Source organism: Dryobates pubescens, chromosome 3, assembly GCF_014839835.1.
Source record: "Dryobates pubescens isolate bDryPub1 chromosome 3, bDryPub1.pri, whole genome shotgun sequence".
Taxonomy (NCBI): Eukaryota; Metazoa; Chordata; class Aves; order Piciformes; family Picidae; genus Dryobates; species Dryobates pubescens.
In genome coordinates this window covers 2,802,648-2,827,103 of record NC_071614.1, presented here as the reverse complement: position 1 = coordinate 2,827,103, position 24,456 = coordinate 2,802,648, and the positions used below count along the sequence as shown (strand labels likewise).

Below are 24,456 nucleotides of genomic sequence, written 5' to 3'. Positions count from 1 at the left end.
ACCACCCAGATAACCTTATTGGGAGCTGTATTTTATCCCGTGATTAAGAACTAGAATTCAGTTTTGAGATGACAAGAAGCACTGTTGGTATCTAATTGTTATAATATTGTGCTGGGATTAGTACCAAAATGTTTAGATTATAAAAGCTGAATTAATTTACATCTGCATTTATCACCTTCCACACTTTTTCTCCCCTTCTGTCTGCACAGGCTTTGGAGCAGGTAATGAACATTAACGTGCTCAGCTTCAAGGATCCTAAGCAGTTTCACTTAAATCAAACCCACGTTTCTCCATCTGGGATTCACAGATTGTGGGAGAATAATCACCAGGAGTTTTCATTGTTTGTAAAGGGGTTATTTGTAGACAGATTTGAAATGTTTTCCATCGACAGGTTCACATGGTAGGGGGAAAATGAAACCACTTTAAAACATGTAAGTGTGAAATCAAATTTAAGCAGGGGATTTCCATCCGACATCAATCAAACAGAACCAAAGAAGAGCAAGAGAAGTTAAATATAGTTCAGTGCCATACAGCTCACTGTCCTGTGTTAATGTTTTTCATCCTCCACTGTCTCCCTGTGCTTTTTCAATTCCTCTGCCATCAAAAGGCAGTGATATTTGAGAGCTTACAATTCCAAAGAATCAAATTTCTTTTTCCCCATTGGCTCCTTGCTTCTTCTCTCACTTCACTGCAGAATTGTTTTAAATGCAGATGATGAAGGATAACAAGGTTCTTCATCTCTGACCTTTGCATGGCTTTCAGTGACTCAAAAGGTTTAACCTTTACTTGAAAAGCCATGTACTGATCTAATGGGATCTTCAAGGGGAACAGATATAATGTCCTGATAGCTGTATCTTTGCACGCTATAACCTTCAGCTCCTAACCACATCCCCAGGTCACTCGAAGCCCAGCTCTTACCTGCACTTGAGACACGGTCAAAGGATAGCGAAACAGTATCCAGGTGACACCTTCACTGCAGGGTGGGATGGTGAGAGAGCCCTCATACACCCAGTAGTCACGCAGGAGGGGATCTGAAATCCAAAGAAATGGAGGGGGGAGGTTAATGCCATCAAGGAAGATAATGGTGTCTTCCAGTCGTGACAGCTTGTGACAACCTTGGGCTTGCTCACATGATGAAGTTAAGTGTGATGTAAGCTAAGGTGTGAATTTACAACCTGCCACTGCTCATATGATGAAGTTAGTATGTTGTAAGCTAAGGTGTGAATTCACAACCTGCCAAGCACTGCCCACTGCTCTCCTACATGATGTGAATGAACCTGGGGTCGTTATATTACAGCAACTTCCCCCTGCAGATGAGTGTTTTAAAGATGAAAATGCTGCTTTGGAGATGTGAAAAATCACATGTGCACTTAAACTGAGTCACACAGAGGGGCAGAACTCCTCTCAGTGTCCAAAGCTACAGCCTCTTTTGAAGGCAGAGGGGTTGTGGTGATCGCTTTTTACCCTGCTACTGCCATTTCACTGCTTGCTCAGAGGAGTATCGGTAGAACTAAGCCTTGCTAACAAAGCCTGTCAGTGCCAGTGAACAGATTTGGGGTTGTTGGTGTAATTTTTTTTCTCACTTAGGGAAGTTCAAATCCATTGAAAGCAAGTTGCATTACCAAACACTCAAAAGTTAAGAACTGCAAGAATTAATTCAGCCCATCCTGTGCATGCACTGTGACACCATCTTGTTACATGACCACAAATGTCCTTTTCTTTCATCATCTGCTTGCAAAGGTGAATGATTTTTTTTTCTTTTGAAAAGCATCTCACGAGATTTGGATTCCTCAGTACAGTAGGTGGTCCTTGGTCTTCTTCACCCCATGCTATTCAAATCCTGCTTGTGAGAAGGGTTACATTTTCCCAGCCCTCTATTCCTAATGCACTCATTTCTTCAGTGTCTGAGTGCTTCACAAACATGAATCAATTTATCCTTCCAACACCCCAGTGTGGTGAGGAAGGACAGATTACCCCCACACTTTAAATCTGGGGAACTGAGGCACAGAGAAGTTAAAGTCAAATGCATCTATCCATCTGAGGTGTTCCATGTGAGATGCTTAGAACCTGATTTCTCAGAGTAGTTAACTTTCTATAGCACTTAATGCAGTCAGAGCACTGCTCCCATTGACTTCAGTTGGAGGTGAAAGCACTCAGCACTTCTGCAAACCAGACCCCATGATCTCAAGTCGGGCACCTAGAAAATGAGGAAGACACAGTTAGAGATGACTTATGGAAACTGTGGGTTGTGTGACTCCATCAGCATCACACAGGAGCTGTGATGCAGGGGTCCTGTAAAAAATAAGATGTTTTCTGACATGCATGAAGAGGCACAGGCAGCCTTAATTCCTGCAATTCCTAATTGCTGAGCACTTGACTTTGCAACCTAAACAATATTATTTTGATATCATTATCGCCACTTAATGTAGACCTGGATTACTTTGTAAAAGTAAAGATACTGCCCCTGTGACACAGAATGGAGCTCAGGACTCCTTGCAGAAACATTCATCTTGCAGCACTGCATTTGTCAAGTCACTCTTCTAATTCAAGGCATGGTAGAGGCAGCTTCTTACAGCTGCCCCTCAGCTTGTAGCTGTATGAAGCTGGACTTGCCTCCCATTGCCACTGCTCCTTGCATGCTACACGACTGTCATTGCATTATGGCTTTGCTTTTGATGCTGCCAAAAACTTTCCTTGGTAAGGAAGCTCTGCAGAGAAGGACCTGCTCACCACAAGCCAGCAATGTGCCCTTGTAGCCAAGGTGGCCAGTGGAATCAGGGGGTGCATTAAGATAGAGGAAGGGTCTCCTCCCACTCTACTCTGCCCAGTGAGGCCACATCTGGAGTACTGTGTCCAGTTCTGCACCTCATAGTTTAAGAAAGACAGGGAACTGCTGGAGAGAGTCCAGCAGAAGTGACAAGGATGCTGAGGGGCCTGGAGCATCTCTGTGAGGAGGAAAGGCTGAGAGCCCTGGGGCTCTTGAGCCTGAAGAACAGCCCCAGAGGGGATCTGAGCAATGCTGATCAACAGTTAAAGAGGGGGTGTCAAGAGGATGGGACCAGGCTCTTGTCAGTGGTGCCGAGGGATGGGACAAGGAGCAATGGGCACAAACTGGAACCCAGGAAGTTCCATCTGAACAGGTGGAGAAAATTCTTTGGTGTGAGGGTGCTGGAGGCCTGGAGCAGGCTGTCCAGACAGGTTGTGGAGTCTCCTTCTCTGCAGAGATTCCAATCCCCCCAGAACATTGTGATCCTGGGCAAGCTGCTGTGGGTGCCCTGCTTTAGCAGGAGAGCTGGACTGGGTGATCTCCAGAGTTCCCTTCCAACCCCTGCCATGCTGGGATTCTGTGGAAGTGGGTAACCTTATGCTTCCTATTTTATGCCAAAGCAGGGAAGGGAGTGCACACCACTCCCCACCAAGTGGGACAATAAATCATCACAAATCATCACAGTGCTGCCAGCAATGCATGGAGCAGAAGCTCACATCCTACTCACACCACCAAGGTGTGGATTTATCCTAAGTTCCAACTGGACCTCATCCCCATCCCTGTTAGTACCACTAGGTACCACCTCATGGGACACACTCTCAGGCACACAGTTGGTCTCTGCTTTAGATCAAGATTGTCTCAACCTCTGCATCCAGCTAACAATCCACACACACAGAAGTAAGCAAAGGCACCTACCTGGCAATAAAGAGTTGGGATTAAAACAGGGGATTGTTTTGGACTTTCCCTGGAAAAATGAATACAAATCAATCTTATCTCTAGTTTCTCATTAAAAAGATGATGAATGGAGAGGTGTTCTTATAACTTCAAGCCTTGAATCCCTGCCCAAAGCAACTTCATCAATAGCTCCCATTTAATCCCCCACTGCATTTGCCCTTGCAGCTACACAAACATGGTTTTATATTCTGTTTTCCATTTTACTCCTAAGGTTAGCTCAGCATTTTTTTTGCCTTTAGTACCTTTCCAGCTCTTTCCAGCTCCCAGCCTTGAAAACCTCTACAGGAAATTCAGAGGTTCCATACAAAATTAGTTTAAAAAAACAAAGGCCCAAAGGAGCTCTTCCTTGACCAACAGGATGAGGCTTCATAATATAAAGCTGGTTCCACACATTTAAGGCAAACAATTCTATATATGCCAGGAGGGAGTTTGATGCTGACCCTCTGAAAGTTGTTAGTGCAACATGCTCACAATTGCAAGGCCTTTCATGAGGTTCTCCTGCTTTGCTGCCCTTCCAGCAATGAAACCAGAGGGTTCTGCACACTGCTCCTCTCTCTGACGCCTCCATGAACAATGAGTTTGCAACGTTGAACATCATGACTGAAGTTTACCAGGTATTATTTGACTAAAAGGTTTCAAATTCCCTTCTAGTAACAGCTTCTAATTTTTGCCACACTTCAGCATGAAGTGAACAGTTCACCTGCTCAGACCAACGCAGAACACCTCATTAACACAGCCCAAAAGTCCCTGGCAATCCAAGGTAAGTATGATTATTTCTCTGTTGCTGACAGAGATTACAAAGCAGAGAGATGGAAATGACTTGCCTAAGGTCATTTAAGATAACATCAACATTCTGGAGAGCCCTCTTCTCTCCTCAGTCTTGCCAGGCTTTTTATTTGCCCTTTAGGATCCCCACACATAATCCACCTGACAAGAGGTATTGTGGGGTTTGCTGAAAGTCAGCTTGGCTGCTCAGTTCATCTGTTCTCTGCCTCTGCAAATCCAAACCAGATAAGCTTGGAGATACTGCTGCTGGTGTTCACTGAGCACATTGCAGTGCTTGCATTCACACTGACTCCATGATAGCCACTGGCAAGTTAACATCATCTCTGTTACTGGTACAGGAGATCAACCTTTCTGGTCACCAGAAAAGGCAGTCACTACAAAGACAGCACATTATCTGAATGCTGTAAAATGCTGAGATCCTGATGCAGGCCCCCAGATGGTGTCTTTCACAAACAGTTTTAGGACAGACACATCTGAAGCCCTTCTCTTGGATCAGACAGACACAGTTCCTTACCTTGTACTGGATGTCCTGGAGAATTTCAGTTACAGCCTTTAGGCCTACATGCTCTTTTCCTATCTGAAATACAGCATGACAAAGATGAGCTTCAGCATTCTGCTATTTCACAGAATCACAGAATCAACATTAGAGGTTGGAAGGGACTTTGGGAGGGCAGCCTGGTGAGAAACTAGAAGTGGAAAATGTATCATTGAAGTTTCAGATTTATTTAAGAACTTATTATATATAACTTTCTAACTAACCTGAAGGTTACCTCTGCTAGAATTAGAACTTACATAAGCAATTATCACACAGCCCTCTAGGATACAAAGCTGAAGACTTCCTAAATTCCATTTTTAGCAGTTCTAGCTGAGTGTTGGAGCTGTTACCAATGTATCTTTAAATTCAAACAGAGGTAAAGCTCAAAGGCACTCATAAACTCGTTATGAGATACAACAAATTAATAACACTGCTGTGAAAGAAAATCCATTTGATCTCAGCATGAACTCTAAACCTCTTCCTACAAACCCATTTAAATGGAACAGTTTGTCATTTCTCATGAGGAGGATGAGAATCTGGTCTTTGAGGACTAAAACTGAAAGTCTTCTTTATAGGGTGCAGCTCTCAACAGCAATTAGACTATGGGGCTACCTTCCAGCTTGAATTACACCTTTTCGGAGAGACAGGGAACCACTGGAGAGTGCAGTGGAGGCTACAAAGATGCTGAGGGGACTGGAGCATCACTATGAGAAGGAGAGGCTGAGACCTGGGGCTGGTTAGCCTGGACAAGAGCACACCCAGGGGGAATCTCCTCAATGCTTAGCAAAAGCTAAAGGGTGGGGTGCAAGAGGATGGGGCCAGACTCTTTTCAGTAGTGTCCAGTGACAGGACAAGGGGAAAGGGGCACAAATTGAAACACAGAAGGTTCCACCTGAACACAAGGAAATAAATCTGTGCTGCGAGGTTGCCAGAGCACTGGTGCAGGCTGCTCGGAGAGGCTGTGAAGTCTCCCCTGCAGAGATTCCAAACCCACCTGGACATTCTTAACTTGGGCAACCTGCTGTGGGTGCTGCTGCATTAGCAAGGGGGGGTGGACTGGATGATCTCCAGAGGTCCCTTCCAACACCTTGTTTGTGGTGAAATTACCAGAAGCATCTTTTGAACAGAGCACCTGCAGTCATACATTGTTTTGATTTATGAAATCCTTAGAAATGAAAGAAGCTGGAAAGGAGCTCATTTTCCTCAGACAAAGGACAGTGCATGGCAACAAATGCAACACAGGAAACTTACCTGCACAAACAAAGCAATAATAGCTATGCCGTGCTTCTTCCCTACTGCCTCATCAATGCTGCTGTACAGCGTGGAGTTCCAGTGCATTAGATGAAGCTGAAACAAAGCAGTGCAAACAGACCAGTAGAGAAATATGCTTTGTAATAAAGGAACAGCAGCTAAAGTCAATTAACAAGGCCTCAGCATGTCTGTGTCTGCATGTGCAACTACACACACGTGCATGCCTATGGCCCTGCGTCTACCTAGGAGCAGGTTCCTGTTACAAGCTGTCTATTGCCCATGGATTTACTTGGTGTTTATATTTTATCATCTACGAAAAGCTCTGTTGCGTGCTCGATTTGCCTTTAGCTTCTAAAGGAACAAAACCACAGGATGAAATCCTGAGATTGGAGTTTGCATTGCCCAGACACAGAGTCAACGCTGCTCATGAAAGGTTCAGGAGAGAACATCTCCTGTGCCCGGAGAGGAGCCTGGCGCTTGCGCCAGCTGTCCACGAGAGGGCGCTCAGGGAATCGCCGGCGCCTCGCCGAGCCCCCAGCGCTAGGCAGGAAGGGAAGCGAACGAGTCGCGGTGACCGCAGCAGGGACGGCGATGTCCTTGGTGCTGCGCACCGCCGCTCGGCCGGCTGGAAACGCCAAAGCCGGCTTGTCCTCTGGTGGCTGGAACAATAGTGCTGAGGGTGATCACCCGATGGCAAGAGAGCAGGACTGTGACTGTGTCAACAGGCGGGTCCGGGCCAAAGCTGCCGCGGCGCGCCGCGCTACGCTCCTCTGCAGGTGAAATCTGATCAGACATTTGTCTGCATTCTGACAGAGGCAGGGGCTTTCTGAAGATTTGAAAGGAAAATGCTGAGCCCTGGAAAGAAGAAAACGAGCAATGGCTTCTGAGCATGCCTGCAGCCACCCCAGTTTATCCAGATACAGACTGCTGTCTTGTCCTAGGCAGCAAGCTCAGCAGGGCAGAGATTTTCCCATGGTAAGTCTATGGATCAGCTAGAAAAATGACACAAAAACCTGTGTGTCATACTCCACACAGAGTAGGAGATTGTCATTTTTGAACAATTCTTCCTCAGAGCTGCACATTAAACAATTGGAAGACCAGATTGTGACACTATCATCACCAGGCTTGATTCTGTGCTGCTGTTGCAACTGCCCTTGTACTTTTCTCACTCTCCACACTCTTTACTAAGGAGCTAGTTTTAAACTAACTCAAGCTTCTTAATCTTCTGGAAAGCTTTGTTCCTTGGTCAGAACTAGGCTGTACAGCTCTGTCTTGTTAGCTGTGCAACCAGCAATTACAAGCTCCTGTAGAATCTGGCTCTGTCTGGTGATACTACAGGACAAGAAGCCATCTAAGGATGAAAAATACATTACTGATCTCTTCCCAGCTCTCCTATCAGTTCATATAAGCTGTACCTCAAAAGACTAAGAGGTTAATTCTGCAGCTGCACATCTTAACCAGCTGCATCTAAAACATGGCAGTCTGGAACCTTTGAGCATTTCTTTTTGTCTGTCACTGAGAATAAAAGTGGAGCTGAAATGCTGCTTTGATTTCCCATAAATGCCATCACAGGGATGAAGCTATGTCCCTAAGATGAATTAAAACAGCTTTGGAGCTGCTCTGCTGAAGATTGTGAAGCTAGGAAGTGTTCTCCTGGACTCACCCAGGTTTATTAGAGATCAGTGTATTGCAGTCTCATTCACAACATGCCATAGAAGCGGAGGAGGGAAAAGCACAAATGGGAAACTCAGCATAGAGCCTCTTTCCTGGTTTGAAGGGGATGAAATGAAGCTGAGGATTTCAGCTGGTAAGAATGGAAGGCAACACAACCTAGCTGTACAAAAATGATGTGCAATTTCTGCACAAATATTGTGTAAACAACACCACAGGAGGACAAAAACACAGACAAGTTGTGGTTTGCCATTATACATGTGCACAAGAACTTATAAGTTGATACTTGACTTGGCACTGAATTGTTTCAGGAAGTAATTGACTAAGCTGCTGGCACTGACCATAACATACAGTAATTAAGTCCTAAATCCTCACAAGGGGACCTAACCAAGGGTATGACCAGGGCACATACAGCTGCAAGAAAAGTGATTTAAAAAATAGAAAGTTAGTGATTAACAGCCTGAAGGAGAGGTTTAGGAAATGAAAGTTAATGGAACTGATGGAGAGGCTGTTTGGAAACATCTTAGGAGAAGGAGGAGGAGGAGGTGTGCATACTTCATGCCACAAGACAAAGAAACTAAAACTCATGAAGTAGCAAAGCCTTCATGGTTGAGCATTGCAGTTCAGTCAAGGTGAACAGCCTTCCTTTAAAAATGCAAATAAAAGCAAATGACTAAATCATGAACTCTGGACAAAACCAAGAAGAAAGGGCTGAGGAAGTACCCAGGGAGTTAGGTTATTAAGCAGAGTGCTTGGTTGCTGCTGGTAGACTTGAATTTTTCAATGCTCCTGTTGTGGAGAGGTGCCAAGCTGCCACTGAATTTCAGTAGGAATTAAAACTTCTTTAGAATTTCCTATCTGAGATCACTGCCATTAAAAATGTCATCAAAGGAACTCGGTGCCTATCTTTGAAAGCAAGGCTAATTTCAGCACTGAGAGAGACAAGCTGGAAGCAGTGCCAAGAAACACAGATGACAACATGGTTAGCATTAAAAACCTCCTGATTAATATCATGTGGGAGAAGGGAGAGCACAGCTTCTCTCAGCTGCTGCTTGTTGCAAGTCACTGAAAGTGTTAAAGACAGAGCAGGTTTAGTCTGTGGGTGAACTGTCCAGGCTCCAAGCATGGAACAAGATGACATTCCCTGAACAAAGAAGTCTGTAATCTAAAATCAGAGAAATTCAGTGCAAACAAATTAAGTTGGAGCAGAGTACAAGGTATCCTGGAGACACTGTTTAACCAACTTGGCAGTCATAGTGTGGGACACTGCAGGTCTCTGGCCCAAAGCTAATTGCACAGCAAAAACGTGCAGACCAGGACGTCAGGGTAGCCCAGGACCTTTGCTGTCTGATGCTCCCCATGCATGCCTTTGACAGAGGGTGGAACTATACCATGGCTGTAAATAAAATCACTTCAGTTGCATCATAAAAGTGAGGGTTACAAAGACTCCTTTCCAAGTCTATTCTCTTTTCCAACAAGCCAGCCAAGCAACAAGTTTCTGTTCATCAATCTGCAAATCCCACTTAGACCTTTTTGTCCAGGCCTTGAACAGAAGTTCCAAGTATCTCCTTGCTTGCCCACAGAAGCTGCTGCCATGTAACAGTAGCTTGCCTGTTTCTTAGGAGGCTCATTGGCAAAAACATCAAAGGGCAGAGGGCAAACTGAGGATGTTGTAGTTTGTAATTTGTGTGGATTTATTTTTTCTTCCCATTTGAAAGCACAGGCAGTGCTTGTTTCTACTGGCATGCAAAGGAAATGGAAAGAAACCATGAATTAATCAAAAACTAACATTTTGTCCCACTTTAATGGAAGTATATAAGCTAAGAAAAGGAATAAAACAGGCAAAGAGCCCTCAGTGCTGACTGAGTTTTGGTATCAACCTAAATCAGTAAGAAAATTAATAGCTGTGCAGTTATTCCTGTCAGATTCCTAGGTCAGGCTTCTCCCTGTGCCAAGTTTCTGCTCAGTGTGTGAAGCAAGGAGCTACATGGAGCAGGTTATTGTTCCTTGATACCATGTCCAGCCCCAGCAAACATGCAGGCTGAGGTGCCCTGGGTCTGCCCTTACCTGTGCTGACAGCAATAAATACACATTCCAGGCTTTCATTTTCCTTCCCTTGAACTATGAAGACCAAGAAGGGAAAAAACCCACGGATTTTAGTGCAGGAGACCCCAGCCTGCTTTTACTCTGGACTCTTGCCAGCCTGGGTGGGTGAACATGCATGTCTGAATCTGCTTTGATAGCTCCACAGTTAGGAAGAGTGAAGCTTGGAAGGACTGGCCCTTGATGAACAGCTGATGATCTTACAGACTAAAAATGCCATCAAGAAGGCAGAAAACACAAAGTGCTGTGGGTTAAGCACTCAGTTCTGGAAGTGTTATTAATAGGACTAAGCATGTCCAGTTGCACAAAGCTTTGGCTGCAATCTGTTGTCTTGGATTTCAAACCAGACTGTTCATATGCAGGAGGCTTTAAATCACTACTTTAATTTTCAACAATAGATCCTCTAATGAAGGCAGAAATAAAAAACACTCCTTCCCTGCTGATTTACTAGGCTGTATTAATAACTGATGTGAAGCCCACAGTTCCCTGTGATTCAGAGCTAAGGGTCTCTCTGCAGAGATGAGAATCTGCAGCTGCATATTATCTTCTTGAGCCATGATCTTGACTGTTCTCCAGTGGGCAGTTGCTCTTCCACACTACACTCCCCCAGGCAACTCAGTCTAAGTTTGTGTCTGCAATGTTGGCTCAGCTTCCACTGAAATGATCGATTTCATTGTGCCTCTCCAGCAGTTTTCTTCTGAACTGACAGTTTGCAGATTGCATAAGGGTGTCATAATTTTCTCCTCTCCCATAGTTCCATAAACTCTCCCAATTTTGTTAAACTTTAACTGCTCCCTTAGGCCACTTCATTACATGGCTTCATGCTGGCACAGAGAGAAGGTAGGAATGACCAGTTGGACTGTCTCACAGCATGGGCTATGGCCTAGGCCATCAGATCATAGAATCATAGATTGGTCTGGGTTGGATAGGACCTCCAAATGTCATCCAATCCAAGCCCCTCTGCAGTCAGCAGGGACATTCTCAACTAGATCAGGTTGCCCAGAGCCCTGTCAAGCTTCACCTTGAATATCTCTAGGGATGGGGCCTCAACTACCTCCATGGGCAACCTGTTGCAGTGTTCCACCACCCTCACTGTGCAGAACTTGTTCCTCACATCCAATCTGAATCTGCTCTCCTCTAGTTTGAAGCCATTGCCCCTCATCCTATCGCTGCAAGCCTTTGTAAACAGTCTCTCTCCAGTAAACAGTCTGTCCCTGTGGTTAAATTGCTGAGCTGGGATTTACAACCTAAGGCAGGTATTTCAGTCCTGCAGTGTCTGGAAGTCTTACCAGAACTCAGCCATCCAGGAATCATGAGTCAGTTTTCTGTCAGTGCTGAAAATGGCATTGTGTGACCACGGCCAAACAATATAATCCCCCTGAACTTGTTTGCTACCAGTTTGTTGGCAATAGCAGAACTTGTCTTCCTCAAACTGATGTCTTAAGGATTACATTATTTGTGCTTGGGAAGCACTCAGGCATGACAGCAAATACTTGTGGAAGCTTTCTAAGGTTTTCAGATCTACAGATTTCATCCTTTGCTTCTTAAGAGCCAGGCATGCAGTGTCAGCACACAAAAAAACACCATAGCATTTGGGGATTAGCATCAGAAAGCTATTTTACCTTTCTTAGTGTATTCACTCATGCACTGGGGCCAGTCTAGGAACCAGTCCTGACCCAAGCATGCAGCATGGAAAATGACTAAATAAGCAGCCCACTCTCCCAGCTTCTTCTACAAGTAAGAGGTCTGAGAAATACAGTTAGGTCTAGTGGTTAGGGAAAAGTGCCAAGGAAAACCAAACAGGAAAACCAAGGCACCAGGAAACTGAAGCAAGAAGTCAGCAGAGTGCCAGCCATGATCATGGCAGAAATCAGAAAATGATGTACAGGTGAAGGAAATCATGGCAAGGGCACACAGCCAAGAACAATGGTGAGGAAGAGACTCGAGAAGTCATCTTGTTGCACTCAAACCTGGGTTTAAATCTTTTACAGAGCCATACCTTGTAAACAACTGTACAAGCTCTTCTCCCACAGCAGAAAGAAAACAGAAGTAGGCATCTTGTTAAAGTTGGGAGTGGTGGTAGATGCCTCATCTCTGGAACCATTCCAGGTTGGGTTGTCTGGGGCTCTGAGCACCCTGCTCTAGGTGCAGATGTCCCTGCTGACTGCAGGGGGGGTGTGACTAGATGACCTTTTAAGGTTCCTTCCGACCAAAACTGTTCTACAAACTTGTCTCCAGCTGAAAGATTTCTCCTTAGAAGAGTTTTTCCTGTTCTGCTCAGTCATTTGTAGCTTGGGCCATTGATTTCTTTATAGAATATAGACATTTTCCATCCTGGTAGAAGTTACAAATCACAGACTACTGTAACTGCCACCTCAAAAGAGTTTTAGCTGCATATTAGCCGCAAAGATTCTCCACACAGAACTGGCTGTACATAAGATAACATTTAAAAGGGAGATAGGAGGATGAAGAAGCTTTGCTATAGACTCTTCTTTGACCTGGTGTCTGGCAGTTTGTACGTCTCCCACAATCCAATAAATAAGCTGCAGATTATGCAGAGAAGGGAAATCACATTTTCTACCTCTGATGACGTGTCCAACTCTACCACAGAGCTTACCTGAGCATTTCTGAGGTGCTGGCCAAGTCCAAAGCATGTTTGTGCTAGCACATCAGCCCATTTCTGCAGCTGCTTGCACAAACCCCCAGCACAAAGCACATCGATGTGGTCCCTGCAAAGTTCAGACTCTCCACGAGCGAGCAAAACAAGGGCCAAGCCAAGCACCTATTGACAAATTGCCTAGAAACAAAGCCTACTGCAGAGACTAAATGTGCCTATTTAGGTCAAATTAACCCTCAGCCACAGTAAAAATATAATATTGGAAGCACTTAGCAGCTGGCAATCTCAGGAGCCATAAGCAGCTCATGTGTGCTTTTTACAACGGTGGTGACTTTGGCTTTATCTTGTTGCTGGTTTTCTGTTTCCCAGTATATACTGGGAGGGGGATGGAAACCCCCCAGCTTTGTGCCACTACCACACACAAAAAAAAAAGGGAAAAAATCAAACAGAAGTCACAGCAATTAGGAGAACCAATTTTGCCCCTGGAGTGCTGTGTAAAGCTCAGTATTATTGTTATGTTCTTAAGTGGCTTTGACATAACGTGTAAAAAATGGTTGCTGTGTAAATCATTACAGATTTGGACAACAAAACTGAAAACATCTGCTGAGCTCTCGGCCTGATATCCCAGTGTTTTTCCACAGCTCTGCCCCCCAGAAATTAGATAATGTCCAATGGGCATATCCACTTTAAACCATTATTAATATGTTATTCATAACCTGCCAAGGATGGAACTATTACATGGATGTCATCATTTTCTTACAAGACTCACTGTTTTAATCACAGCTCAGAGTGTTCATCTGCAATGATTCCAAAACATAGGAGATCATCCAAGCCTTGGAGTAAGAAGTTAATTTTCCACCAGAAAACTTGGATCAGTTCTGAGCAGAGCTCCAGAGCTCAGCACAGAGCTACAGAAAGCCTAATGGAATCTGTTCCCTTTGCCTCCTGTTAAATTTGAGACTTCCCAAGCAAGATACTCCTCATTCACAGCAATGGTGCTGCACAAGGGAGTTGAATTAGTAATTGCTTTTTCACAAGCAGGTAATGAATGCAATCAGCAGAGGCAACAAAATTTACTCCTTGGTTTAAAGCCTTTTCTTTGAGTGTTTATGACAGGGATCATAGTCCCATTACAGCTACTGGCAAAACAAAAATCCTCAGATCTGAGCTCACACATTAGAAACTGCTGTCATCAGGGATTAAATCCTGCCTGTCACTCTCACCCACCCATTCCCTCCCCAGTTTGTAAGTCCCTGTGTGAAGAGGGAGAGACTCTTCCTGTGTGCACACTACCTCCCAGGCCTTCCTTTGCAGTTGCTGCTCTCATGCTTTAAACCAAATAATTTACTAACAAGCTAATTAAAAAAAATATTAAAACAGAGAGCAAGATGAAATAATGGAGGCAAAGAACATTAAAAGCTGGCAAAGAATAAATTTCCCTAATGAAGGCAAGACACCTCCTCACCAGAAATGCCAGGAGGGAGATGCACAGTGTGCAGCTATCTGATTTCAGCGCTGGGCATGGGGAAATCCCCACACTCATAAAGGCTGTAAAGACCTTGAGTCCTGTGTCCAGTTCAGGGCCCCTCAGTTTAAGAAGGACATTGAGATACTTGAACATGTCCAGAGAAGGGCAACAAGGCTGGGGAAGGGTCTGGAGCACAGCCCTGTGAGGAGAGGCTGAGGGAGCTGGGGTTGCTTAGCCTGGAGAAGAGGAGGCTCAGGGGAGACCTTATTGCTGTCTACAACTACCTGAAGGGTGGTTGAGGCCAGGAGGGGGTTGGTCTCTTCTCCCAGGCAACCAGCACCAGAACAAGAGGACACAGTCTCAAGCTGTGCCAGGGGAAGTTTAGGCTGGAGGTGAGGAGAAAGTTCTTCACTGAGAGAGTTGTTAGCCATTGGAATGTGCTGCCCAGGGAGGTGGTGGAGTCAGCGTCCCTGGAGGTGTTCAAGAGGGGATTGGATGTGGCACTTGGTGCCATGGTCTAATAGGCATGAGGTCTGTGGTGACAGGTTGGACTTGATGATCTTTGAGGTCTTTTCCAACCTTGTTGATTCTATGAAAGCAGAATGTTAACAGCCTAACCTGAAGCCCTAAAGCTGCACCTCTGCTTGGTGAGACCTTTAGGCAGGCATCGCTTCACATGAACAAAAGGAATCTTAATGGCTTAAGTCAGATCAAGGGTAGGATGTGGGTTTTTTTGCATTGTATTTAAGTATTTCAGTAACTCTGGAAGAAGCCACAGAATGAATCAGTCTGCTCCTCTCTACACAACTTCTTCTTTTATTTATTCATTTTTCCTGATTCTGGCCCTTCAGGCAACTGGATTTTCTTCTGTTCTCCTCAAAAACCATGGGGCTGACAGTAACAGAGGTTTTAATCTCCCTGCACATCGTGGAAACATTTTTTAAATGATTTTCTGCCAATCCTCTTCTACTGAGAGCTTTCACATGGTTTCACAACTACTATAATCCTACATTTTAAAGAGGATGGATTACAGAGAATTATCCTCCTGGATATACTACAAGTGGTGAAAGGAACCTTTTTATTTTCTCAGATACCAGTTCTATTTCAGAGCAGCAGCCTGGGAACAACTGTTCCATTATGGTGAGATTGTGCCTTTGGTCACACCACCACTTGAGTAACTGAGAGGAAGAGACACCCTTCAGGCATAATTTCTCTTGTTTCCCTACACTTTAGAAGCAGTGAAAACATTTTTACTTTTTTTTCTTCCCCCCATAAGACAGCACTGATACCATCATATGGTTCACTTTCTCCTGCTGTCTTTCTTGTCTTTTTTATCTGCATGTTGATTCAGCTTGCCACAACAATATGCTGTGGTGATGCAGAGATTGGGTACAATGAGACTCCCATTTTAGCTGCTCCTGTTTTAACTTAGCTAACAAAAATAAGCAGCAACAATTTGCTAGTCCTGTCCCAGTCCACTTCCCTGTTGCACAAAAAAGGTAAGGGAGAGTGTCAGGAGTTTCATTAGATTTTTATTTGCTCCTCCTCCTTCTCCACTCCATCCTCTTGGCATGAAGGAGAAGAATAAGGATGTTAAGTGTTTCCTCTTCTTCTTACCGCTAAAGCAGGCTCAGGTAAGTCACTCAGGTAGGTGTGGATTTTACTACTCTCTGGATGTGTGTACTGTAAATCACAACCTAATCCTTGGTAGCTTATTCCTTTTGTTGGCAAAATGCAGGCTATCAATGTTTAAACCATTACCAAGTATTTAGCACAAGCAGTGGCCAAAGTAACTTTGGCCAAAAGGCAAAGTACCACTGTTTACATGCAGGAGAAGAACTTGGTGAGAAAGACTGCTGGAGAAAGTTGCACGAATGTACTGTGACAAATGGCTGCTGGAAGGCAAGAGAAATAAGTCCCAGCATTTTGGGTTGCCCAGGAGTCCAGAGTGACACCCCACAAACAGCTGAATTCTCTCAGATTGCTTTATCACTTTGCTGTGTGTTTCAGAATCTTGTAATTCATTCAGATAGTACAGAACATATCCAAGAACATCACATCATCTTCAATTTTCAGGTGTGTCAAGCTATTTCATGAACAAATTGCTCTGCACTTAGTCCAAATTTACCTAAGCTGTTATTATTCACCAGGGAAATATTTCCAGTGGTTAGTTCTTCCCCTCCAGAGCTATTACTCAAGGTGACAGAGGAAGTGTTGAAAGGGCAGATCTTGTTAGAACATTAATATTATTAAGACAGAAGTTAATAATTCTGCAAGTTAACTTTATGGCCAATAAATCATCCAAGGTGATGAGTGCTGGAGGCATTCTGTTCCAGATGCACATCCTCATTTACCTGCACTCAAGCACACCTCAGCAGCTGAAATCTAAAACAATACAAAGCTGAGCAAAAAAAGAAACTCTCTTTTGAGCTACCAGGAATTCAGGCCATGAAATGAAATCTTTTGCATTCAGTGGGTGTCATACGGTGCAGTGGCACTCTTACCTCCATGGGAAAGGCCTTAAAGTTAACAGTGTGCTCAGAACCACGCTGGTTTTCTCTCCCCCAGTGAAACCGAACGTCGTGGAGCTCAAACTCATGTCCTCGAGGTAACGGCCCCCCTATTAACACTGGGAAAGAAGACAACTGGTGAGGAACTTGGCTTTCAAAGCAGCCAAGCTACTGAATATGCTACCCACATACAATGGGGAGATTGTTGCAAGCCTCTTTATTATCAGCAGAATTGGAGAGGAGAAGAGTGAAGTCGATGGACTTAAGATATTTACTTTTGAGGCACTGTGCAGGCACAGAATTCAGGCAGTGAAGCTGCTGTCATGCTGTGCTCATTTTATGAGCCAGACCAGCTGGTCACAACACAAAATAAAAGCATTGTACCTTTATTAGCCAAAAGAGTGAATATGTTTATTGCTCTTATCAAGACAGTAGCTGTGTGCTGTAAGCAGATGGTGAGGGGAGGTCTGAATTGACCTGGGAACTGCCTCCAACTATCCCAGTCCTTAATATCCATCACCTTTATTTGCTGTGAGTCACAGAAACTGATAGAAAACTTTTGATTGCCAGTATTCTGGTAGGTAAAGGAGTTCAATCATATACCACCTGTCAGGCTTCCGAGGCACAGAATGTCTCCATATCCAAATATAATCAAACCTACACACAGGAGCAACAACAAAGCTTGTTAACTTGAGAACAGCTTTTAGGCAGCCCTGACTTTATTGATTTCAGTTGTTTTAATACCCAGAATTCCTTAAAAGCATCTGTCCGCAACTGCAACACACACACACACATAAGTGATACAGTACCTCAATAGTTTGGCATTGAGACTTCCACCACAAGTGGTAAATGCAAGGAATTATACTTCGTGAGGCCAAATCCTCTTTGGAATTGATCAATGGAAACATTTTGCCCAGGGATTTCTGGATCTGCTTCAGAGTAAATTTTACTCACAAGCTGTAGGTCACTTCCCACTGAAATCACTGAATATTGGCTTCTAGGCAGGGCAGAATCATAGAATTGTTTTGGTTGGAAAAGCCCTCTAAGATCACTGAGTTTAATCATCAACCCAACACCACCATGGCCATTAAAGCATGTCCCAAAGTGCCATGTCCACACATTTCTTGAGCATCTCCAAGAATGGTGACTCCACCACCTCCCTGGGCAACCCATTACAGTGCTTGACCACTCTTTCTGTAAAGAAATATTTTCCTAATAGCCAATCTAAACCTTGGGGGAATTCACAGCCCTCCCCAGAATCCATTAAATCCTAGCTTACATTTCATAGACTCTGAATGAATCTTTTACAGTCCCTGATAATTGATAATGATTATTTAACTGCATAGCCTACAGCTTTAGGGATTTAAACTTCCATAATATCAAGTTATTTTGACACAGAAAGTAAATGGCCTTAGTTTGGAGCACAAGAACCAGTGTAATACTAAACCCTCATTCAGCAACCACATTCTAACTGGATAAACACAAAATCCAACAGTACAGAACTATAAAGAAATGGAAGGAAACTGATCAGTTATGGGTTTCATAAGCAATTGTGTTGGAGAAAAGAGGAAAAATAGTCCAATTAATCTCTCTTTAATAATTCTCATAACTAATCTAACAGCCATTAGGTTTCTAAACTGAAATGTCCTACATGTAGTTAAGAGATTCAGATTTGTCTCTTAAATTTGCTTTATTCTATCTATGACTATCTGACAGTTTGGGTTGGAAGGGACCTGTGAAGGTCATCTAGTCCAACCCCTCTGCAGTGAGTAAATACATCCTGTAGGGATTGCCCATGGGAATGCCTGCAAGTCTGGTGAACATTGTGGGGGGAACACTCAAGTAAAGTATTTGGGGAAATCTGCACAAATCAAAAGGAACATGATACTGAATTGGTGCCATTTATAGGGAAATGGAGCATTTACTCTGTTTTAATACACTGCTCCTAGAGAAAGTGTAACTTGAGCAAGTGTTCTCTTCATGAAGTAATTCTGGATCTCCAGGAGCTTCATAAAGTGTATCTCTGAGGCTCAAGTTGATAACAGTATTTCAGTTCAGGACACCTGTTTATCTTCCCTTTGCCTTTCATATCTTGATCCTTGTCACAGTATCACAGTATCACACAGTATCACAGTAACTAAGGTTGGAAGAGACCCCAAGGATCATCAAGTCCAACCTGTTCCAACAGACCTCACAACTAGACCATGGCACCAAGTGCCACGTCCAATCTCCCCTTGAACACCTCCAGGGACGGCGACTCCACCACCTCCCTGGGCAGCCCATTCCAATGACGAACGACTCGCTCAGTGAAGAACTTTCTCCTCACCTCGAGTCTAAACGTCCCCTGGCACAGCTTGAGACTGTGTCCCCTTGTTCTGGTGCTGGTTGCCTGGGAGAAGAGACCAACCCCCTCCTGTCTACAACCACCTTTCAGGTAGTTGTAGAGGGCAATGAGGTCACCTCTGATCCTTCTCTTCTCCGGGCTAAACAATCCCAGCTCCCTCAGCCTCTCCTCATAGGGCTTGTGCTCAAGGTCAATGCATGAAGCATGTTTAGAACTTCCCTTTGCCTTTCAGCAGTTTTTGATCCTCATTAGAAAATTCCTCTGAAACCATCTATCCCTGTGCAATGCACAGCTGGCTCAGGAGAAGGCTGTCTGTTAAGTCATATACCCTCCAAAGCGTTTTTCAACGTGCAGTTCCATTACAGAGCTGGTCATGCTTCTCCCACCTAATGCACAACACATGTACAGTGATCAAACTGGAAACAGCCCGTGAAAATGTTGGAAATTAAGTAATGAGAAGGATTTGGGATTTCCAGATGGATTGTGTGTCCTGAATTAAAGGATAAAATCGATCACCAGCAATGACAAATTAATTTTTAGTATGTATCTTAATCAGCTTACTTTTTTTTTCCCCCCACAAAAAAAGTTTTTCTTTGACTGCTAAGGTTACAATGAGTTGAGGATCTCTTCCATATTAATTGGACAGAGTTTCAATAGCATTTAGGGCTCAACAGTTCCCCATTAAAATAATCTGGCTAAATGGATTTGTCATCAGAGCTCCCCTGTGAGGAAAAGAAGCTGCAGGAGTTTCCACAATCCCCCCAAACTGGCCAGAAAACTAGGTCAAACTCAGCTTATTAACTCCTTTCTCCTCTTGGTAGGGATAATAAAGGTTGTCCTTCCCCTCCCAAAAATGGAAAGTTATCTCCAGTTTACAAATGGAGAATGGGAAATTACATAGCATGAAACCTAAGGAAAAGTGGAAACTAGAAGGAGAATTCCTAGCTCATAATCCCATACCTCAGCCATAAACTTTTATTCTATTTCACATTTTCTTGTGTTTCAAGCCTATTCAGTCCAGTGTCAAACCACATTCCAGTTCAAGAGGAATTTTTTTCCCCCTAAAGCCTCCAGTGGTTTCACACATGCTTTTAGAGGTGTTGATTCCATCTTAAGTAATTATTGCTACCGAGTGACAAACTGCTCTTGGGAAAGGCAGAGCTGAAGGAGTTGCATTTTGGCGTGTGAGCAATGATGTCATTTGTGGTCACCCTCACTTCCTCCACAGGAGAATTCAAGAACTTTCCTGATCCTACCGAGAAAAAGTCTTACTCCATGGGAAAGAGCTCTGCTTCTGATTAAGGCAGTAAAACTGCCTGGAAGCACAAAATGTGTATTCTTTTGCAAACCTGCAAAATTCTGCAGAAAGAAGCTTTCTGCCTTGCAGTAATCCGTGGGACTTATCACGGGAAGAAAAGTATAAAGGAAAGCAGTGTTGTTAAAAATAACAAACCCTTCCTTTTGAACCAAAAATTCAGTGTAAAACTGAACTACTGACTCTTGCTCTCAGCACAGCTGCAACTCCCAGGACTACCGGGATCTCAGAAGGAAACAGAAGTTGGAAAGCCTCAGGGTTTGACTGTACTCAGCTGCTTAAATTTCCCCCAACCCCCCAAAATGCTGTTAGTAGCTAAGACTGGTTAGAATAACTTGGATGCTCTTCCAAACACATGCTAAGAACCACCAGAGTGCTGGAAAGCACCACGGACTTCTTTCCCCCTGCCCCCGCCTACTTTCTTGACAGTTGTCTCCTTCATGCAGAGCAGTTTACCCAGAGGAAAGGTCTGAATGAGATACTGCAATTTCACTTAAAGTTGGAATGGTTTCTTTTATTATTTGCTTCTAATTCTTATTTGATGAATGACACTATAAAAGCCCTTAAGAAATGAGGTCTGCTTTGCTACCTGCTCTTCATCAATGCTGCAAGCAGGTCTAACTGGATTCTTTATCTTAATGTGCCCAGTTCTGCAGTTAGCATTCAGAGCCCACTTAAATCAGTGGAGAAAGCTCTTTAAACATACATGGTCTTCAGATCAAGGACATGTTTTTCCAGCTATCCTAGCAATAGCCTGGACTGCTTCTGACTGCAGATGGCTGCTAATGCCAGTGAATTAGACGGCACCTTCACAAAGGAAATACCGGCCATGCACTGAAGCAACCTGACAGTTTGAAGTTGAAACTTGCAGCTCCCGAGGCGAAGCTTGCTCCTTTTCGAAGTTACCAGCAACGCCCTTACTGTGCACAGTCCTCGCCGAAGGAGCACAACCCATACGCCGGTCTCAAGGCGACACAAGCTTTAGCAAGGAAGGCAAAGCCCGTGTTTCAGCATACCTGATTTTGACTTCAGGGCAATCTGAATGGAGTGCCCGTCGTTGATCACTTCGCAGTCACGACAAACCACGTAGTTTGGCGACAGCCGCACTTCCAGGAGCGAAGGGTCGTATTTAGCTTCCCTCGAGTTCAAGTTAATAGGCGACTGGTACTCCCCGTTAGCGTCCGGGAAAATCAGCCCCCACTCCACTCCTGAGACACAAGAAAAAGCTATTACCGGCGGCACCCTGCGCTGCCCGGCGGCTGCCCGCTGCCCTCACCCACCGCCGGGCTGCGGGGAGAGGGCGGCTCCGCGGCACCTCGTTCCGCCGGTACCGGCGATGCTACCGGACTGCTCCGCGGCACCCCGGCCCCGCCGAGATCACAGGCGCTGCCGGGATGCTCCACGGTGGCCGCCGCCGCCCCGCTTTGCTCTTCAGCCTGCGGTGCTGGACCGCTGCTCGCCGCCGCTTCCCCGCTCCCCGCGCCTCGGGAAGACCCGGGGGTGCGACTTTCCCTCCGCTCCGCCACCTCCTCCTTTGCCTAGCCGCGGCGAAAGTTTCTCCCCTTCCGTAGCCGCCCGCCCGCTCCTCACCTTCCTCGTAGCCCCACTCCGGAGCCTCCTCGCGGTTCGGGAGGGGCTCGTCGCCCTCGATCAGGCTCCTGTCAGCCATGGGCGAGCAGCCCCGGCTGCCGTCGGCCGGTCGCGGCGTGTGGCTGCGAGCGTGTGCGAGGAGGCGAGGCAGGCTGCCTGCGCTCCGCACCGCGCCGCGGACCGCCCTCCGCCCCCGCCGGCCGCCGGGCGGGTCCGGGAGCCGGTGGCTGTCCCAGAGGGGCGGGCGAGGGGTGAGGTGGCAGCCGGCGGAGCTGTGAAAGGGGAGCGGGTCGGTAGCGGGAGTCGCAGTCCGGGATAGGTGTCCCGTGTTGGGTGGCTGCCCCCTTGCCCTCCCTCCGTCCTCAGGCTATTCCTCTCGCCTAGGTGGGTGGGTGGTGGGTAGGTGGTGGGTGGGTCTGTGTGCCTGCAGCTCCCTCTGCCCCTGGAGCTGGGCACAGGCTGTCATCCAGGGAACACGCGGGGAGAGCAATTTCAAAGCCCTGCTCCTGGAGGGGAGCAGCCCAGGCACAGGTATACACTGGGGGCCATCAGGCTGGAGAGCAGCTTGTGGGTCTGCAGCCTGCTGTGGGAGATCCTGCTTTATGCAGAGTTGGACTAGATGATCTCCAGAGTTCCCTACCAACCCATACCATGCTAAGATTCTGTGGGCACCAGGCTGGACATGAGCCAGCAATGTTCCCTTGTCTGCAAGATGGTGAATGATACCTTAAGTCACATTAAGCAAAGCAATGCCAGCAGGTCAAGGGAGTGATGCTGCCCCTCTGCTCAGCAATGGTGAGGTGCTGGATCCAGTTCTGAGGTCCCCAATACAAGAGAGACACAGGCATAATGAAGAGAGTTCAGTCAAGAGACTGAAGCATCTCTTATGAGGAAAACATGAGAGACCTGGGATAGTTCAGCTTGGAAAAGAGCAGGCTCGAGAGGATCTCACTGGTGTGCACAAATACCTGCAGGGAAGATGCAAAGAGGACAGAGTCAGGCTCTATTCTGTGGTGACCAGTGACAGGATCTGATACAAGGCACACAAACTAAAACAGGAGAGGTTCCCTCTGAACATCAGGAAAGGTTTTGCTGTAAGAGTGACTAAGCCCTGGTGCAGGTTGCCTGGGGAGGTTGTGGTCTCCCTTCCTGAAGATATTTATCTGAACGTGGGCCTGGGGAACTAGCTCTGGGTGGCCATGCTGGAGCAGGGGATTTGGACAAATGATCTCCAGAAGTTCTTTTCAATCTGTTCCTTCCTCTGTAACAGCGATGTCCCATAGGCAGTGACCCAAACACTTGCATCAGTGACAGCAAGGGGAATGGGAACCCTGAAGTGCCTTTTGCTTACCATCCTTGGGCACATAAAAACAGTGACCAGACATCCTTGCATCTTGGTATCTGATGAGGATAACATCCTGATCCCATGATGTTGATCCACAAGGTTTGGTCTGGGTGTGGACCTCATTGTGCTTCAGTGTTCCCCAGCTCAGCTGTAGTACCTGTGATTCCTGTGCAGGGCTGACATGGGAGCAGAAATTACCATCAGTGTGAAACTGAGCTGGAAGGAGAAGGACTGAGCTGGAAATTCATTAATGAAAGAGAGTACTGGCTCATGCAAGCTGCATGCAAGAAAATTAGGACAGAAGAAGTGGAATGTACTGAGGTGGTTTGGTTTTTTTCCAAGATCAGAACAGAAACACAAGTTCCCTTCTGCAGGATGATGAGTTACTATCTTTACTATGGATGGTTTGACAGAATACATGCCACCCAGACAAACTACAACCCTGCTGCAGCTTGCTGAAGGAAACAATCAAACTTTTTCCTTACATAGCAAGCACCTGACATCAGCACAAAGAGAAAACTCGGGGGGGTTAGCATGAATTTTAGCTATAAATATCATGTATATGCATACCTGTCTCCCATACCAAAGTGGCTTTGTTGGTTGTTAATTTTTTATCCTCTAATGACTTCTTAAACAACACACACTAGGTGTTTGTGTCAGTCCCTTTGAATCCTGGCTTGATCACATGGGGGGGGGGGAAAAATAAGCATTCCCCTACATCATCACTTATTCTGGTCCATCTGACTGGAAATTTATTGCCCTCTTCAGACAGATCCTCACATTTTGAAATAAACAATCCTAGGAGGCTGGGTTCATTCCCTTGGAGCACCACACTTCATTCATGCTCTCCATTAAGCCCTTTTCCTGAAGTAGCTTTCCTGTGGGACATCTGTTCTAGAATTTCAGACTTATGAGGGGCAACATTAACAGCCTGGTGAGTTCCTGTTTAGCAATAAATACTTTCTATGGCTTTCCATAGTTTTCATGGCTTCTGGTCATAATTGAGCTTAAGAACTAAGCTACTTACATTTGTTGCCCTTCCTTTTCACCTTTCCATCTCTCTCTGCAAAATTAGGCATAGCAGGTAAAGCCTCACTGAACAGGTTGCATTTTTTTCATTCCCACAGGTCTGAGGAGCAGTTTTCTGTGCAAATAATCCATTTCTTTCACAATATCTGCCAGGTATGGAAATGATAGCAG

The 24,456-nt window shown here is 45.3% G+C and overlaps 1 protein-coding gene across 1 annotated transcript in view; it reads right to left on the bottom strand.

The window, feature by feature from the left end:
• CA8 (carbonic anhydrase 8) overlaps positions 1 to 22,180 on the bottom strand; it is a 28,789-nt gene extending 6,609 nt beyond the window's left edge. The window contains exons 1-7 of the mRNA XM_054179276.1: positions 21,912 to 22,180; positions 21,338 to 21,529; positions 16,657 to 16,781; positions 6,294 to 6,389; positions 5,022 to 5,084; positions 3,683 to 3,731; positions 919 to 1,031 (exon numbers count right to left, since the gene is read on the bottom strand). Coding sequence (XP_054035251.1) covers positions 919 to 1,031; positions 3,683 to 3,731; positions 5,022 to 5,084; positions 6,294 to 6,389; positions 16,657 to 16,781; positions 21,338 to 21,529; positions 21,912 to 21,990 — 717 coding nt within the window. The 5' untranslated portion in view covers positions 21,991 to 22,180. The remainder of the gene's footprint in view (positions 1 to 918; positions 1,032 to 3,682; positions 3,732 to 5,021; positions 5,085 to 6,293; positions 6,390 to 16,656; positions 16,782 to 21,337; positions 21,530 to 21,911) is intronic.
• Between the last annotated feature and the right edge of the window lie 2,276 nt (positions 22,181 to 24,456).